The 15967-nt window shown below is 26.8% G+C and overlaps 4 protein-coding genes across 4 annotated transcripts in view; 1 reads left to right on the top strand and 3 right to left on the bottom strand.

Moving 5' to 3' along the window:
- Nucleotides 1-2033, bottom strand: part of LOC123294475 (neurocalcin homolog) — a 356610-nt gene extending 354577 nt beyond the window's left edge. Inside the window, exon 1 of the mRNA XM_044875519.1 lies at nucleotides 1896-2033. The gene's annotated coding sequence lies outside the window, so the exon portion shown is untranslated. The remainder of the gene's footprint in view (nucleotides 1-1895) is intronic.
- Nucleotides 2034-3023: 990 nt separating this feature from the next.
- LOC123295584 (probable small nuclear ribonucleoprotein Sm D1) lies at nucleotides 3024-4169 on the top strand. The gene is made up of 2 exons (XM_044876990.1): nucleotides 3024-3145; nucleotides 3274-4169. Exons 1-2 carry the CDS (start codon nucleotides 3132-3134, stop codon nucleotides 3629-3631), a joined length of 372 nt encoding a protein of 123 aa, XP_044732925.1. The 5' UTR covers nucleotides 3024-3131; the 3' UTR covers nucleotides 3632-4169.
- Nucleotides 4170-4541: 372 nt separating this feature from the next.
- Nucleotides 4542-5679, bottom strand: LOC123296269. Its single transcript, XM_044877731.1, has 3 exons — nucleotides 5537-5679; nucleotides 5215-5477; nucleotides 4542-4620 (listed from the first exon to the last, which is right to left on the bottom strand). The coding sequence occupies exons 1-3, from the start codon at nucleotides 5570-5572 to the stop codon at nucleotides 4542-4544; spliced, it is 378 nt and encodes a 125-aa protein (XP_044733666.1). The 5' UTR covers nucleotides 5573-5679.
- Nucleotides 5680-7013: 1334 nt separating this feature from the next.
- Nucleotides 7014-15841, bottom strand: LOC123294492 (cleavage and polyadenylation specificity factor subunit 5-like). Its single transcript, XM_044875539.1, has 5 exons — nucleotides 15643-15841; nucleotides 15288-15552; nucleotides 9667-9832; nucleotides 7512-7626; nucleotides 7014-7164 (listed from the first exon to the last, which is right to left on the bottom strand). Exons 1-5 carry the CDS (start codon nucleotides 15792-15794, stop codon nucleotides 7143-7145), a joined length of 720 nt encoding a protein of 239 aa, XP_044731474.1. The 5' UTR covers nucleotides 15795-15841; the 3' UTR covers nucleotides 7014-7142.
- Nucleotides 15842-15967: the final 126 nt, after the last annotated feature.

Raw genomic sequence — 15967 nt, forward strand, 5'->3', positions numbered from 1 at the left:
AATTCATTTAATATTAATTTCACCATATTTCTATCAAAAGTTTTCTTAATTTACTGAGTACGACTTATATTAAACTAACGAAAATACACGAACAGGTCCAAAATTTCCAAAATTAAATAATTTTCTTACGTTTTTACTCTCATGATGAGAGAAATTCTCACAATTTCTGAATGACTTGAAAAAATTTATTTAAAAAAAACTGTAGATGGGAAAATTTGAAAATAAATAAAATTTTATGAAGATAAAAAGTTTCAACCATATTTAATATTTTAAAATATAAATTATTTATGTTTTAAATCCAGCCTTTTAGCAAAATGCTCATAACGCGAGTGTTGGCGAGTTAACAAGTGAAATTTACAAAATTAATCAAACTCCCCGCAAAATTTTCGGGTACCGAACTCTAAACTCGCCCTTGAAACTTATCTAAGAACACTCTCCAAAATTCCTTTTTCCTTAAAACCTTCGCCAAACTGAACCGATTTTGAGGATCATCGTCTATTTTTTTGTAGTTCCAGGGACGGAACCCTAAACTCGCACTTGAAACATAGCTAACAACGCTCCACATTAAATTACATTTCAACACTGTGTGTGTGCTGTCTGTCTGTCACACAGACAGACACACAAAGCGATCAAACTTATAACACCCCTTTTTTGGTTCGGGTGATAAAAGCCAGAATTTTCACAAATCGACTGTACTACAAAACAGATAAACAATTCGGTTTCTTGGCAATATATATTTATTTAAGATTATGGTCATAGATTTAAAATTTGGATGACCATGCCTGTCCAACTATTTAAAACAAAACACAAACATTTTAAAGGAAGCTTTAAGCTTTCGATAACGAGAAAAACGCATTCGAAACGCCTAAGTAACTAAATGGTACAATAAACATATTATAAGCACAGGGCTCAAAATTTTTTAATAAATTGTTGCTTTTAAATTTTGCAGCACATATCCCAAATGTTTGAAAACGATAAAACACACGTTGGAAAATTTTATTGAATAACAAAAAGTACATGCTTTTTTAAAACTCAAGAAATTCTTATGAGCACCTATAATGACTGGACTACGAATAAAAACATATTTAAACTTCATCCCCTTATGTATACATATATATAAAAATCCACCCTCTCACACTTCAAACACATTTTATCTTTAAAATTAATCTCAATTTTATAATATAAATTTTTATATCAGAAATTCAAAAAGATAATAAGAATAATTCAATTTCGGTATAGCTGATTCAATGCCAAAATAAATGGCAATTACTCAATATATATTCAAATAAAATTGGCAATCATTTTCTTAAATAAAAGCTCTTTTAAAAACATGCACACACACGCAAAAAAGCTTATAAAATAGAAGAAAAATCGACTTACCTCTGAAATTTTCCTTAAATTTGCACAAAACACTAAAAAATATTACACGAACAAAAATTTTTGTTTTTTTTTTTTTTTAATCACAACCACCCTCAAAAATAATTGCATTTATACAAAATGATTTACAATTTACAATTACAAAATTGATGAAACAATTACAAAAAAAAAAAATTTGAATACTTAAAAACTAAGTTTTACAATAATTCATAACCTAATAAAATTTTTCGTACAATACTCGCATATTTCTAAAATTATCAAAGACAATTTGGCAGCATTTACGGATTAGAAAAAATTAAATTTCATACAATTTATAAATGAATAATTATCATAAATGGTCTGTATTTCAATTTATATTAATTGAAATGAATATTTGAAAATAAATTTTTTAGATTGAACAGTAAAAAAAAGGTAAATAAGAGTTATTTTTTTTGGATAAAGTTCGTTTACATCCTTCCATACAGGCATTTGTTTTGGCTAAATTTTATGTTCAGATAATAAACATGCAATTATCTTACATTGTTATCAGGTACTTAACGTGATTGGAGCAGGTGGTGTGTGACAAACCAAGTAATTATTTACACATTTTCATATCACAACTTTTAGACAGATACAAGAGAAACCGCCATGACAGTTCTTGGGGTCGTGATGCAGGGTGCGCCGGTGCGAATTCACGCGCTAGTATACAATACATAACATATTTCGCTGCGTGTCTAAAAATGTTTTTCTTTTTTATTTGTGAACAACAAAATTTTCTTTACAACGAAATTTTCTTTCATTAAATTTCACTAATTTTTATTTACAGTACCAAAAATGTTGTGTTTTTTTTTTTCAATATTTCAAACTTCCCGGTTTATATTATTGGTAATTTTTGCATAATTTCACTGCCTGCACATATTTCACCTGTTCAAAAAAGAATAAATGTCTTATCTTTTATGCAATTTCATTACAATTGAAGTAATAAAAACACTCTAAAATGATATTTTGCAAAAAAAATCTGTTTTACTAATTGATAGAATCAGTGGCATGTTTCAGTATATACTACCATTTTCAAACCATGATGAGTTTGAAAAGAAACCATACTGAAACACGTTGTTGATATTCATTGACTAAAGCAATGAGCGACCTTTCCGAAGTTCTTTATTTCTGCGGAATTCGTTTAATATAAAATATGAAAAGCAATTGACTTGTTAAGTTTCTTAAAAACTTGAAACTCGAGTTTGACGGAAATAAGTTTAAACATTGATACCTTAAAAACGAAACTTTAAAAATATTTCTTATCTTTTAAATTTTGAAAGGAACTGTTAGATTATATAATCATTGAAACTGCAATATTCTAGGTTAAAAATTAATGAATTTTAAAGTAGAGAAAAAGAAACAGGCTTTTAGATAGCGAGCGCACATTTCGAATAAAAAAATTCTAATTTTATAAACCGGCTATAAATGTAAAAAAAATCCAAAAAATTAAATGTCTCTATGAAATACAAAATTAACTTCCAGTATTGATAAGAATAAGACTATTATTTAGAAAAATCATATTGAATAATATAATAAAACTAGAAGTTTTTAAATTTACAAATAAATTTTGTTTCGCTACCTCATTTTTAAATTGCCGTTAGTTATTATATTTCTCACCAAGCTTTTTTAAAAGTGGCGCTACTTGTAACTTTCTGTACAAAAATAGTGTGGCTTTTGTATAAATGCCGGTTAATTTTTTATAATTAAACTTAAAATAAATTAGTAAATAAGTCAAAATGAAACTAGTAAGGTAAGTTTTAATAAAACTTACTGAATAAAGTTTTAAGTTTTATTAAAATTATTTTATATGTGACTAAATTTATACGTTTGTAAACATAACCTAAAAAATGTATATATAATTTATATTTTCTGTTGTAGATTTTTAATGAAATTAAGCCACGAAACGGTGACGATCGAATTAAAAAATGGTACACAAGTTCACGGTACAATTACAGGAGTCGATGTCGCTATGAATACACATTTAAAAGCAGTAAAAATGACGATTAAAAATCGGGATCCTGTACAGTTAGATACGCTTACAGTACGTGGAAATAATATTAGATACTATATCCTACCCGACAGTTTACCTCTCGAAACATTATTAATTGATGATACACCAAAGGCGAGAGCGAAAAAGAAGGAAGCAGCTAGAGGGGCAAGTCGTGGACGGGGTCGTGGACGAGGAGGTCGTGGTGGGCCTAGAGGAGGACGGGGTCGTGGTAGAGGACGTCGTTAGTCAATATTTAATAATGTTTATGTATTAAGTGTCTGTAAACAATTTTTTTTCTGTCATTCCGTTTGAATTTTCATATTTATAAAGAATTTGTAGTATTTTATTTAAATAATGCCATTTTTTTTACTGGAGCAATCTCAAATTATCATAATAAATTTCCGTCTTCTCCAGAAATTTAATTTTGAAATGAAAAAGATATCGAAACAACTTGTTTCTACAATAAATTCAGAGTATTAAATAATATGAGACTCGTTACAGGTTCATTAATATCTGTAATCCTCTCTTATCCTTTTCGGGAAACTATTTTTCTAAAATCTTCGAATCAACAAGTGTTGAAAGTAAATTTTTTGTGAATTCGTATGTGTAAGAGCTTGAAAATTAAGATCACGGTATCTAGAAACTGGCGCGTATTTTTCCTGAAAAAAAATGCGTTTCATCCCATTTCTCGAACCGTCGTTAACATGTTAAAATGCCAATTTTCTTTATAAATCATGTGTCTTTAACGTTTCTATATTTTTAAAAAGAATCAAACGTTGAGTTTCCCACCAAAAAAAATTGATTTCTTTTTCTGTTTATTAAACAAACAAAAAAATTACAAAAGATAATAGAAGTAATTTGTTATTTATAAAAATAAAATATCCTTAAACGTTTCTTTATATTTTTAAGGGTCAAACGATAAGTAAGTTTCCCATGAAAAAATTTGATTTCTTTTTCTGTTTATTAAAATTATCTCAAATAATGACTAAAATAAGTTCGTAAAAAAATCGAACTATATTTAAAATCAAATGTTTGAATTAAATAAATCGAAAATTTAAAAAAAATTAATTTTCTTTATTATACAATAAAAAAAAATTACAAAAGTTTAAGAAAATAGAATTTGTAATTTACAAAAATAAAAAAATTATTGATACTTTCAATTCAAATCAACAATTTGTTCTTCCAATGCATGGAAATTTGTACTATCATCCCCAAAACCAAACATCATACTATCCCTTTAAATAAATTTGATATGAATATTGTTAAGTACCGCATTAACATGGTGGCCAATTCGTTGGGTAATCTGGAAATATGTTAGGGAATCAACATTTTCTGGAAGTCATGAATTTATTCAGATAGGAAAAAAAGGAACAGAATTTTGTCTGTTACTGTATTAATCTTAAAAACTTGGGGATTTCGTGACCACCATGTAATACTTTTTTAATTCTCATATAAAGCCTTTAATAATAATGGAATTGCGTGAAATTAAAGAAACAATTTTTTTGTTAGTTAACATAGCTGTCGTTAGCATATTCACAGCGTAGTAAATCTGTCTTAATGAGTAGATAAATTCTATGAATAAAATTGGGTCAGACTCTAAATTAAAAAAAATGCTGAGCTAGATTTTTTATAATTTTGGGTCAAAATTTGTATTTTTTCGAAGATACTTTTTTGAAAATTTCAATAACAAATCGGGGATTTTCATAAACAAAAATGTATTTTAAATAATTGTAAAAATTCTAAAAATGTATCAATCTTCAAAATAATATTAAATTTTAATCAGTCCATTTTACCCTGAAATAGAAAGACTCCAAAATTTGAGTGCTTACATTTTCAAATGGTACATCGCATAAACCCCATAAATTAAAAATCCTAGGAAGATAATAGCGGCTGCAATACCATACGAACGACCTCCATGTTTATGCATTTCTTTGAGTTGTTTCGTATTAGTTGCTAATAATTTTTTCACTTCCATTAATTCTTGCTTTGCTATTTTTTTGTACTCTTCTGTAATTTCATTACGTTTTATTTTCTCTTCTAATTCATCAACTTTAGCGAAGCAAGCTTTAATTGCTTCTTCAGTCGCTTTAATCTATTTAAAAGATATGATTTTATTAGGTTATGTTTCTTTTGTTCCGATATTTTACTTACTTCATCTAAAACCGTACACCCAAAAACCTTATCCATATTGTTGTAAAATTTAAATATATTTTTTTACGAAATTCACGAAATAATTTGACAAATTATTTTCAAAAAAAAAATTCAAATATTTTGGAGCATAAATTCTTTTACATAGTAACAGAAAATAAATTATAATCAAAATTAGAAAGTTGTCTTATACGATCGTAGGTACATAAATTCCCACTTGATTTATTTCAAAATTGATTAGCGGCTTATTCAAGTAGACCTAATAATGGATTAATGAATTTTAAAATTTTCTTTTACGGATAATTTGGGTCCACTATGCTTAAATTAAAATTTTATTTTCAACTGATTATGCATTTCTTCAAAGGTTTTCTAGTATGTATGGAAAGATGAAAAAATTTTCTTTCAACACTCCGAAAGTCTTATTAGTCTGGTCTGTGGGTCTGTGTATTGGGGTCATAAAACGCACCATGTCGGATGAAATAAAATTTAATTTTCAAGAAAAATGAAATTTGATGATCGTGGTTATTTAACAATAAAGAATCAAAATTGTATTGTATGATTCAATTAAAATGTACACCGATTTTTTAATTTTTTGGATTCAATTTTGCTTTTAGAAATGTTTTTTTCATTGATTTTAACGTATACTTATTGAATCGCTTTGACTTTTTAAACAAGTCCTGTGTATATGAAGCGTGGCCTAAAATAATTTCACTTTCACTTTATTTATATTTGTTATAACTAATTGTCTAAGATCCCAATTAGGATTAACCTTCACCCATCTGTTTACCGAATGAAAGTTATTTTTTATGAAATATAAAATGTTAACAAATATCCCTGCAATGGGTTGCCTAAAAATTGTGGTCAAGACTACTTTTAGTGAAAATATTAAGAGAAAAATTTTTTGAAATGTTTCACTCACTTGCTTATCTAACGAATTTTGACCTACTCGATAGTAAACGCCATAAAGAATATGCATCTATGTTGTCTGCCTCTTTTCGTTCATTATTATCGCATTTATACAGGTTTTGAATAGTAATTACGTTCATCTGTTAATTCATCGACTCGCATCTCTAAATAAAGATAATTTTATTGTAAATACGGTGCTGCTGTATGATTGTCCACAAAATATCAGTCAAAAATTAAGTTTACAAGCTTTCCAAGTTTTGATATTTTTATTAAAAGTTGTCTTGACCATATTTTTTAGGCAACTCACTACAGGGATATTTGTAAATATTTTACATTTCATAAAAAATACCTTTCAGTCGGTAACAGATGGGTGAAGGTCGACCTTAATTTGGATCTTGTACTATAAGTCGAGATATTTTTAAAAGTTTTGTGTATTTTCGAAGACAAAAGAAACCTTGGGCAATCCTGAAAGTTTTTGAGAAAAAACGATTCTCTCGAAGAAAATCTTGCTATAGAATTTAATTATAAACATATTTTTTTATTAATTAAAATTACACATAATATATATATATCGTTAAAATAAGACTTAATTTAAATAATTAAAAGTACAATTTTTTAATTGATCATTCGTTTTTAATCTCCTCCACGGGAATCATCGTCATTTTGCATTCCAAACATCAGAGATCAGACTTCATGTCATTATTCACATGTAGATAAAATTGAACCTGAAAACAAACAAAAAACTTATTTAAAAATTAGCTTAAGTTTTTTAAAAACAAAAAGAGTTAGGAATCTTAGCAGAAAAAGAGTGGCAACGATTCATTTAGTTTACAGATTACATTAAAAATACAACTTCAACCGGAGAAGATTAAAAATGTTCAAAGATATTTTACGTGGCGGTGTACCAAACAGATTCTTCTGGCTGACTCGACTCTCACAGATGAAATTTATTATTATTACTTAAATAGAGAGCCAAAATATTTCCTTTCTTTTTAATTTTATCTAAATGATCTTTTCGTTGAACTTTCGGAATTATCTAAATTAAACGATTGGTAAGTTTAAGACAGTTTACCTGCAAAGTGCTTGTGGCAGTGAAGATATAATCGGCCCATATCCTTGAGAATTATCATAAAGTTCACATAAAGGTGCTGCTACTAACTTGTAGTTTTTAGGTACCGCAAACAAAGCTGTAGAATGAAATATTTCCAATTAGTCAATCAATACAGAAAATTTAAATATCAAGTTATTCTTTAAAAAAAAATGCAATTCATGAAATACAATTTTCATTTTTACAATCTTTTTACAGAAATTGTACAAAGATTACAAATGTTTTTCTATAAAAAAAAAGAAACAAAAACAAAATTTTCTAACATTTAAAAATTTTTAAAAGATTGTTAATTTTTAAATGTTTCCGTTGCAATATCTATTTAATATTAAAAACGATTTTTTTTTAATGAAAACACTGAACATAAACTTAATTTATTGAAAAATTTATATTATTTTTCTTAAATCGGTGGCTTTTCTTGAAGCCAATTATTTTTTAAGTTCAATTTTTAATTCATTTTAAATTACAATTTTATGTTTAAAAACTGAACTTCTTAAATATTAATCAAAAATTTGAAGCTGCGATATTTATTTTGGGCAGCGATCTACTTTTATTAATATTTGTGAGTTTATCTAATTGCAGAAAATGCAGACTTAAAGGATTGGAGTAACTGAATTAACAACCAATTAAAACATTTATATAAGTAACATTAATCGTGATTATATTAATTGACTGCTAATTAACATTTACTCTTAGGTCTTGTCTCAGAAGTACATTTGACATTAATTTCAGAACAAGTAGAAATTTAAGAAATTGTTCTTCAAGTCGTGTCTTTAAATTTTCCACCCAGAAAATTTTTATAGCTAAGGATTTCTCATTCAAGGGCAAATGATTAAAATTGATGAAGATTCATTGAGGAGCAAATTCATGCCGCGCAACTAAAAATTTTTCAGGCCTCTGAAAGATAAGGCAGATTATAAAACTTTTCAAGGACGAAAAAGACACTCGTTTTTCGGCCTCTCAAATTTCCAGACGCTCTAAAATGACTGTCAAATACTACTCTTGGGACTAGACCTACCTCTTAGTCCTCACCAACGCCAAATGCAATTTTACTCTGTATAAAGTGAAAATGAAGCAAGCATATGTTCAGTGTATAGCAAGAATTTACAATTGAATTTGATTACAATTTTAATTCCAATCAGTTAAAAATGATAAAAAAACAAGAAGTTAAAAATATTATCTGAGAAAAAAAATCTGTTAATTTTTAACCGCAGTTGAAAACAACGAAGTTTTCAAAATTTAAAAAAAATTATTTACATTTAAATTAATTAATTACAGGCATAATTCGAAAATACATTTTAATATACTAGTTTATCTTTTTACCTTCGTACAAAAGTTGGTTTTTAAGTTTTTAATTCATATTCCAATAAAAAAAAATTAAAAATAAAAAAAGAAAAGAATTTTGCCAATCTTTTAATAAAAGAAACGAAAAATGATTTTTAAAAAAAATATATAATTCAATATAAAAATTTTGAAAAGGGATTAAACAAAATTTGAGTAAATGTTTCGTTCACAATTTTCATTGATCTGAGTTATTTTTCGACAGTTTTAATCGAACGTATAAAACCACCGTTTAAGTCGGGGTTTTGTAATTTAAATTTAACCGGTTTCCTTTATCGAAATCGAAAAATCTATCAGTTTGTAGATGTCATGTTCAAGAAAGACGGTTAAATCCAAATAAATTACAGGTTTACGTATTTAATAAGTAAAATGAAATGAAGAATTGAATACATTCATCTTCTCTACAAGGAGATAGTATTCATTAGTAGATTGTACAATCAATCAATTCTACATTTCTTTTTACTGTAAAATACTTTTTAATCGACATTGTAAGGTGAAATCTAGAATTTATTTTGCGATAACTAATAAAAGCTGTAATTAACGAAACTGTAGAAAAATTATGTTTTTGAGTTCCTCCATTAATGACTCTTCATTCCCGAAAATATAAAAAGAAACTTACGGTGAATGATTTTTTTACGGACAGAATGGACAATCTAAGATGTTAAACTTAAAAAATTACTTGCGAACGAATCCATTTTGTTTTAAATATAATAAAATTAATATTACAAGAATGGCAATAACATGAAAATATAGAATAACAATCTTCTATCGCCTACAGTACCCTTTTCTGGGAGCTGGACAAGGAATAGCTTCTTATGTTCTTTTGGTCGTGTTATGTGCGGTGGTACATATGGATATTGTGGCGGTTCAAAATTCGGTCTCCACCAATTGCCGATAATATCTTCCACTAACCATTCCTGCTTGACACCATCTTGTCTACCCAGCGTCTGTAAACATCTTACAAATTCTACCCAAATTCTTTCTAACAAAATTTTTAATATATACAAAAATAATAATTACTAATAATTACAAATATGCAGTACAATTGTAATCAAGAAATATATTTTATATATTTAAAATAATTTGAAGAAATTTTTTTTCAATTATATCCTAATAAGCTTCAAATTTAGTTTATGTATTTATCCCCTCCCAATCTTATTTGGAAATATTAACAGGTATGTAAATCCATTCTTGGAGATCATTTTAATATAAAATGAAAGTTTAGAGTTGCTTAAATCAAAAGAACAGTTCAAATCGCCTTGATTCTGATAGACGTGAAGTTGGTTGGTTTATACTATTAAAAAATTATAAATGATCGTATTAGACCTTTGTTTTAAAATAAATCGAATTATCTCGGCTAGTTTTCATTCTGTTTTGAGGCAACTATAAACTTTTAATTTTAGATGTAAATAATCTCTAGGAATAATTACATAATCGTTAATATTACCGACTTCCTTACTATAATTTATTGCTAAGTTATCGAAAATTCAATATTGATTAATACTTTGTGGTGTAAATACATATTTCGACCTCCATGTATTCGTCAAAGACTTTAGAAGTCATCAAACACTGCAAACCTATATCGTTGGACAGTTTTTAATTGATTTGACGTTTTTTTATGTCCGCCCAAAATAAAATTTGAATCATAAATCGGTTAACATAAGTTTGCAGGCATAGACGAAATTTGAATGGAAGCTACTTATCATCAAAATATGTGTATCAAGTAGAAAATATAATAAGAATTTTTTAAAACAAGTTACTATTAAATTTTATAATTTGATATTTCCCTAATTTGATGGAGAATAGTTTAAAAATTTGCTAGAAGTAGATTCAACCAGGTAATTATAAAAATAATGGTTGGAAATTGAAAAGAGGAACCTATTAATTTGTCTGACATGTACTAAATAATTTTTAATTTTATTATAGTTCTTAAAACCTATTTTAAACATTAATTTACTGACAAACTTGATCGTTAAAAATAAAACCAAAATAATTTCCGACAAAAAGGATAGATTCAGAATGAAGATTGGTTATTACAAATTTACATTTCAAAACAAAACATAGACGAAACCTTTTGGAAGTAAGTTTTTTACTATATTATTTGCTTATTTCATTTAATATTTTAATTTCAAAAATAAAATAATTTTTAAGTTTTTTAAAAATGAACCGATATTAAAAATATCGAAATATACAATATAAATAAAACTAAATTAAAATGTGAAAATTATTGTATATTTAATTTTGTAATATTTTTATGAAGTGTCGATAAAAAAGCTAGAAAATATTCAAAGTATTTTAACAATTAAACAGTAAATACGTTGGCGCTACAATCTTCAGACGTTTTTTTATTTTTTTTTTTTTTTTTACGTAAATATGCTGTAATACAAATATATATTCCTATTTACCTGGTAAGAACGCTCAAATATGTTCTGTGTACTGCGAAATAACACAATTTGACAATCGAGTCTGAATGAATAAAGAAAATTGTCGGAATTCGAAACGGAATCTATTTTAATCACATCGACCTCTTTACCACTTAGCTAAAGTTCCTCTGAAACTTGTAGCTAATGTGTATAAATTGTTTCGCATTTTTCACATAACTGATATTAAGATATTTCCAAACTATTATTAGGTTGCCAAGAACTTCACAATATTTATCACCATGTCGTTTTTGAGAAAAAAGTTGGAAAAATTTAACTTGCATCTCCATAAAAATTGTGAAATAAAATACGTGATTTCGACTGATTTTACTTCGACTCTCTCGATATAGTCATGATTGTTCTGAAATTCGACACATACTTTTCTCAATTCCTTAGAAAAAAATTTTCCTTAAAACTTTGGGAGAATGGCCATGATGTTCTGAAGTTTTTTGATAAAATATGCGTAAAAATGTTTGAAAGTCGCTTGAAATTAGATAATATTAAATGTTGGACGTATTTATATATGCCTCGATCGGGTATCCGATCAGCTGATTAAGTTTGGAAATACCTTAAGTGAATAAAATATTTCATTTATATTATTTTTAAAATGAAAATATTTATTTTTTTCATTTACATTAAAATTTCGATGGTTAAGAATTGAAGAAGAAACTGGGTTATGTATGATTTATTTTAAGGCGAAAAACGTTTTCTTTGATGTGTTCAATACCTTAGCTACACTTTTCGTACAAAAGAAAAACAAATCAAGAGAAATATGTCAAGTGTATTTATTAAAACATTTTTAAATTTTCAAGAGTATTCTGATAATCGTAATGATGAGAAAAATATGAAAAAATAAATTTATTCAACATAATTATAATCATTATTTAGATTTGAACAAGTTTCAGCTCATTAAAATATCTCACGATACATTTTAATTTAAAAACAGATTGGGAAAATAAACTTGAAACGATTTTGAATGTATGAAACATGAATGATTGTATGAATTTTGATATGAATAAAACATTTTTTTTACATTTTGCAAAAAATCAATAAAGAATTGCATAGAATTGAAAATTTTTCAGAATTTAAATCTCCATTTTTAGTAGCACATATTTTGAGTTTGCATCAATTCAACATGAACTAAAAAATGTTATTTTAACAACATATCAAATCGATGGACACATTTGTACACTCAAAATGATGACTTAAAATCCTGTTCAAGTTTTCCATTCAATACAAATTTAGTCGTAACTGTCGATTTTTTTTTTTTTTTTTTTTTTGACTCAATCATTTTTGAACAACCAAAATTGTATAATAAAATTACTTAAAATATACATCAACTACATTTTTATAACTATCATCATGGAATTAGATAATTATTCAGGGCGTTAAGATCAATAAAATTCCAAGATAATAGCCATCATCCTATCACAGTTCAATTTAAGCTTAATACACCATAGACGTACGAACAAAATTTTACAAAAAAGGAAATACAGATTATTAATTAATTTTATACTTACACAAGAGATAATCTGAATTTAGCTAAAAATATTTTAACCAAAAAAAGCCATGGCAATAATGAGAAAAAAATTTAATTTTAATTAAGTAAATTTTAAAATCTACGATCATAGTTAAACATTTTGAAATAAGAGTAAACCTCGCCGCTTCTTTTATTATTTTTTATTTTAGGGTTTTAAGCGATACTATACGATATCGAGTATCGATTATAACGAAAACAAAACAGAAATTTACAGAGATTTACGTGAGACCATTGATATTCGAATAGCCGAAAATTGCAGTGTAAAAGATTTACATCCGTTGTTGTCTAGCAATGGCGATTTGGAATTTATACAGAGTGTCTTTTTTAAGTTAACAAACGCTTCAAACTCTAGAAATAAATTTTATCGATAAAAGCTTCAAGCAAAAAATTTTGTGTGTATAGGCTAGCATCTTACGCAGACTGTGTGTATAGGCTAGCATCTTACGGAATCTAGCCACTTTTTGAAAAAAATTTCCAATAAATCCAATAAAAGAAGTTTGTTTTTCTGTAAAGACAATTTTTGTTTCAATGTAAGGAACGAAGCACGCAAAATGCTAGATTTTTGGTATCCATTTCTGCTTTAAAGAACCAACTTTCTAATTAAAAGTGTTCGTCTAATGTTTATCAGTTATGAATCAGAGTGAATTTTTAATTGAGTCCGAAAATTTAAATCGAATTCAATATCCGTATGTGTTCCTTTGAAACTAACATTTTTCGTTTGAAGCATTTTCCTCGATTAAACTTACTTTACGAATTTCACGCATACTTATGTCAAGTTAAGAAGAAACCCAGCCTGTATATTTCAAAAATTGATATGATATTTTTATCTATTTCTTACATAATTAATGTTATTATTGTCAGTACTAACCATTTATTTCCAAAAGCATAAAAATTGTAAAAAAATATGACAGCGTATTTAATTATCTATAAGTAGTTAATTCGAAATGATCGCTATTGCCAGAATAATTTTTCGTCAAAAACTATATCAAAAGATGACGGATGCTACAGAGTTTAATGTTGTTACATATTTCTGATTTGTAGAATAAATTGAAATAATAACCCCAATTGAACAACAGAGTGGTCACACGAAACAAAAGATTTTCGATAATGTTCTAGTAAATTTGTTAGTTACACTTTCCCTTTACTTAATTTTTCTAAATTGTATTATTGTACATAGTTTTAAGTGAATTTTACTTAAATAAATACTTTAAAAACATATTTTATACCTTACAGAAATAGTAAATTAAATTTAAAATGAAAACAAGTTTCGTAAAACTAAAAAAAAAACATATTTCGCAAAAAATCAAATACATATACAGTGTGTCCCCGGATAGAGGTAACTATACTTGTAAATTTTCTTATTTTGCATTTTAAGAAAAAAAATCATTCTTTATAAGAAGTTTTGCTTATTATGAAAACTATGTAGGCATATTTAAAACTTCTAAATAATGTATAGGGTAGCCAAAAATTTGGTATCACTATCTTTTTTGGGTAAACTACCCTTCGTTTTTAAAAGCTGACAAAATGTTACAAAAAAAAGTTACTCAAAATTAACAATTATGACTCAATATATAACTTACAAAATATCAAGAAGATCTTTCCAACTTTGATAATTCCATTCTTAGTGAATTTTTATCGGAGAAAATAAATTTTCTAAACTAGTCCACAAAAAAATACACTCTCGGATAGTACATGTTAATTGATTTATTATTATTTTCTTTCTTACGTTTTTTTTAAAATTAGAGCTTTTGTTCAAATAAAAAATGATGCTATAATTAAAGTACACGGATCTTCTTGATATTTTGTATAGAGTCATAATTGTTAATTGCGAGTATCTTTTCTTAGTAACATTTCACCAACTTATAAAAAAGAAGGGTAGTTTACCAAAAATAAAAATAGTGATTTCAATTTTTTGGCTACCCTGTACATTTTAGAAGTTTTAAATATACTTACATACTTTTGAGAATAAGCAAAACTTCTTATAAAGAATGACTTTTTTTCTTATGATGAAAAATAAGAAAATTTAAAAATATTGTTACCTCTATCCGGGAACACACTGTATATGTATTTGATTTGTGTCCCTGCAATAAAAATTCCCTAATATTTCCCATCTGTGATCACTCTGAACCTGGACAGTAATCTCTTATATATTCCCTCAATAATATTGGTAATTTACATTTTTTTTAAACGTACAAGTAACGGTTAACACGTTATTTCAAATTTTACAGTAAAAATAGCTACATTAGAAGTGTATACATTTCATCGAAGTGCTGTGAATACATCGAATTTTACAATTGCGAAATACAATCATAAAATTTATATACAAATTATTTTTTAAATATTCATTAATTTAGTAACTCCATCAGTATAAACAAATTTCAAGACTTAAATTACATTTAATATGTTCTAACCTTAATATTATTACATTAGACGTAAACTTACCTCCGTTAAAAGTCTTTTAAGTCCCTCAACTTCATCTTCACCAGGTGCTAATTCACCACCTGGTAATTTAAAAAACGTTGTGCCCAACTGTAATAACAGTACATGATGTAAACCGTGTTCATGTACTAATAAAACCCCTTCAACACTTCGCCGCATTCCAATTCGTTCAAATTCATCACGCATACGTTGAAATCGTGCAGGTACACTTGGATCTTTTTCAAATAAAGGTTCTTTTGTTCCAAATATATAATTTGTTAGTGGATATCTTAAAAACAAAACATAAATATTATTTACCGGAATATCAAACAAAACAACGCCATCTTTAAATCGATACATTGAAAAAACAAGTACTTACAAGTTAATTGTTCTGTTTATTGTAAGTGCAGGATTTGGTGGGAATTTGTTGCCATCAAAGTTATTTGCTGTACCTTGACTATTTCTTCTTGGCCATCCACTACCGGCCATATTTCCTGGTTTTTGAACTGGAGGTGCTACACTCATAGCCATGATGACAAATTGTTTATAAAACTATGTATTAACGAAGCCGACGGAAGCTATCTGTACCGCATGAATTTCTGTCGCACATGCGCATAATTTATGTAGAATAAACGAGGGAAAATGAATAATACAGTAAATTGTTTTCAAACTTTATTAAAATAAAATTATAAATAATATTTACA

This window comes from Chrysoperla carnea, chromosome 3 (assembly GCF_905475395.1).
Source record: "Chrysoperla carnea chromosome 3, inChrCarn1.1, whole genome shotgun sequence".
Taxonomy (NCBI): domain Eukaryota; kingdom Metazoa; phylum Arthropoda; class Insecta; order Neuroptera; family Chrysopidae; genus Chrysoperla; species Chrysoperla carnea.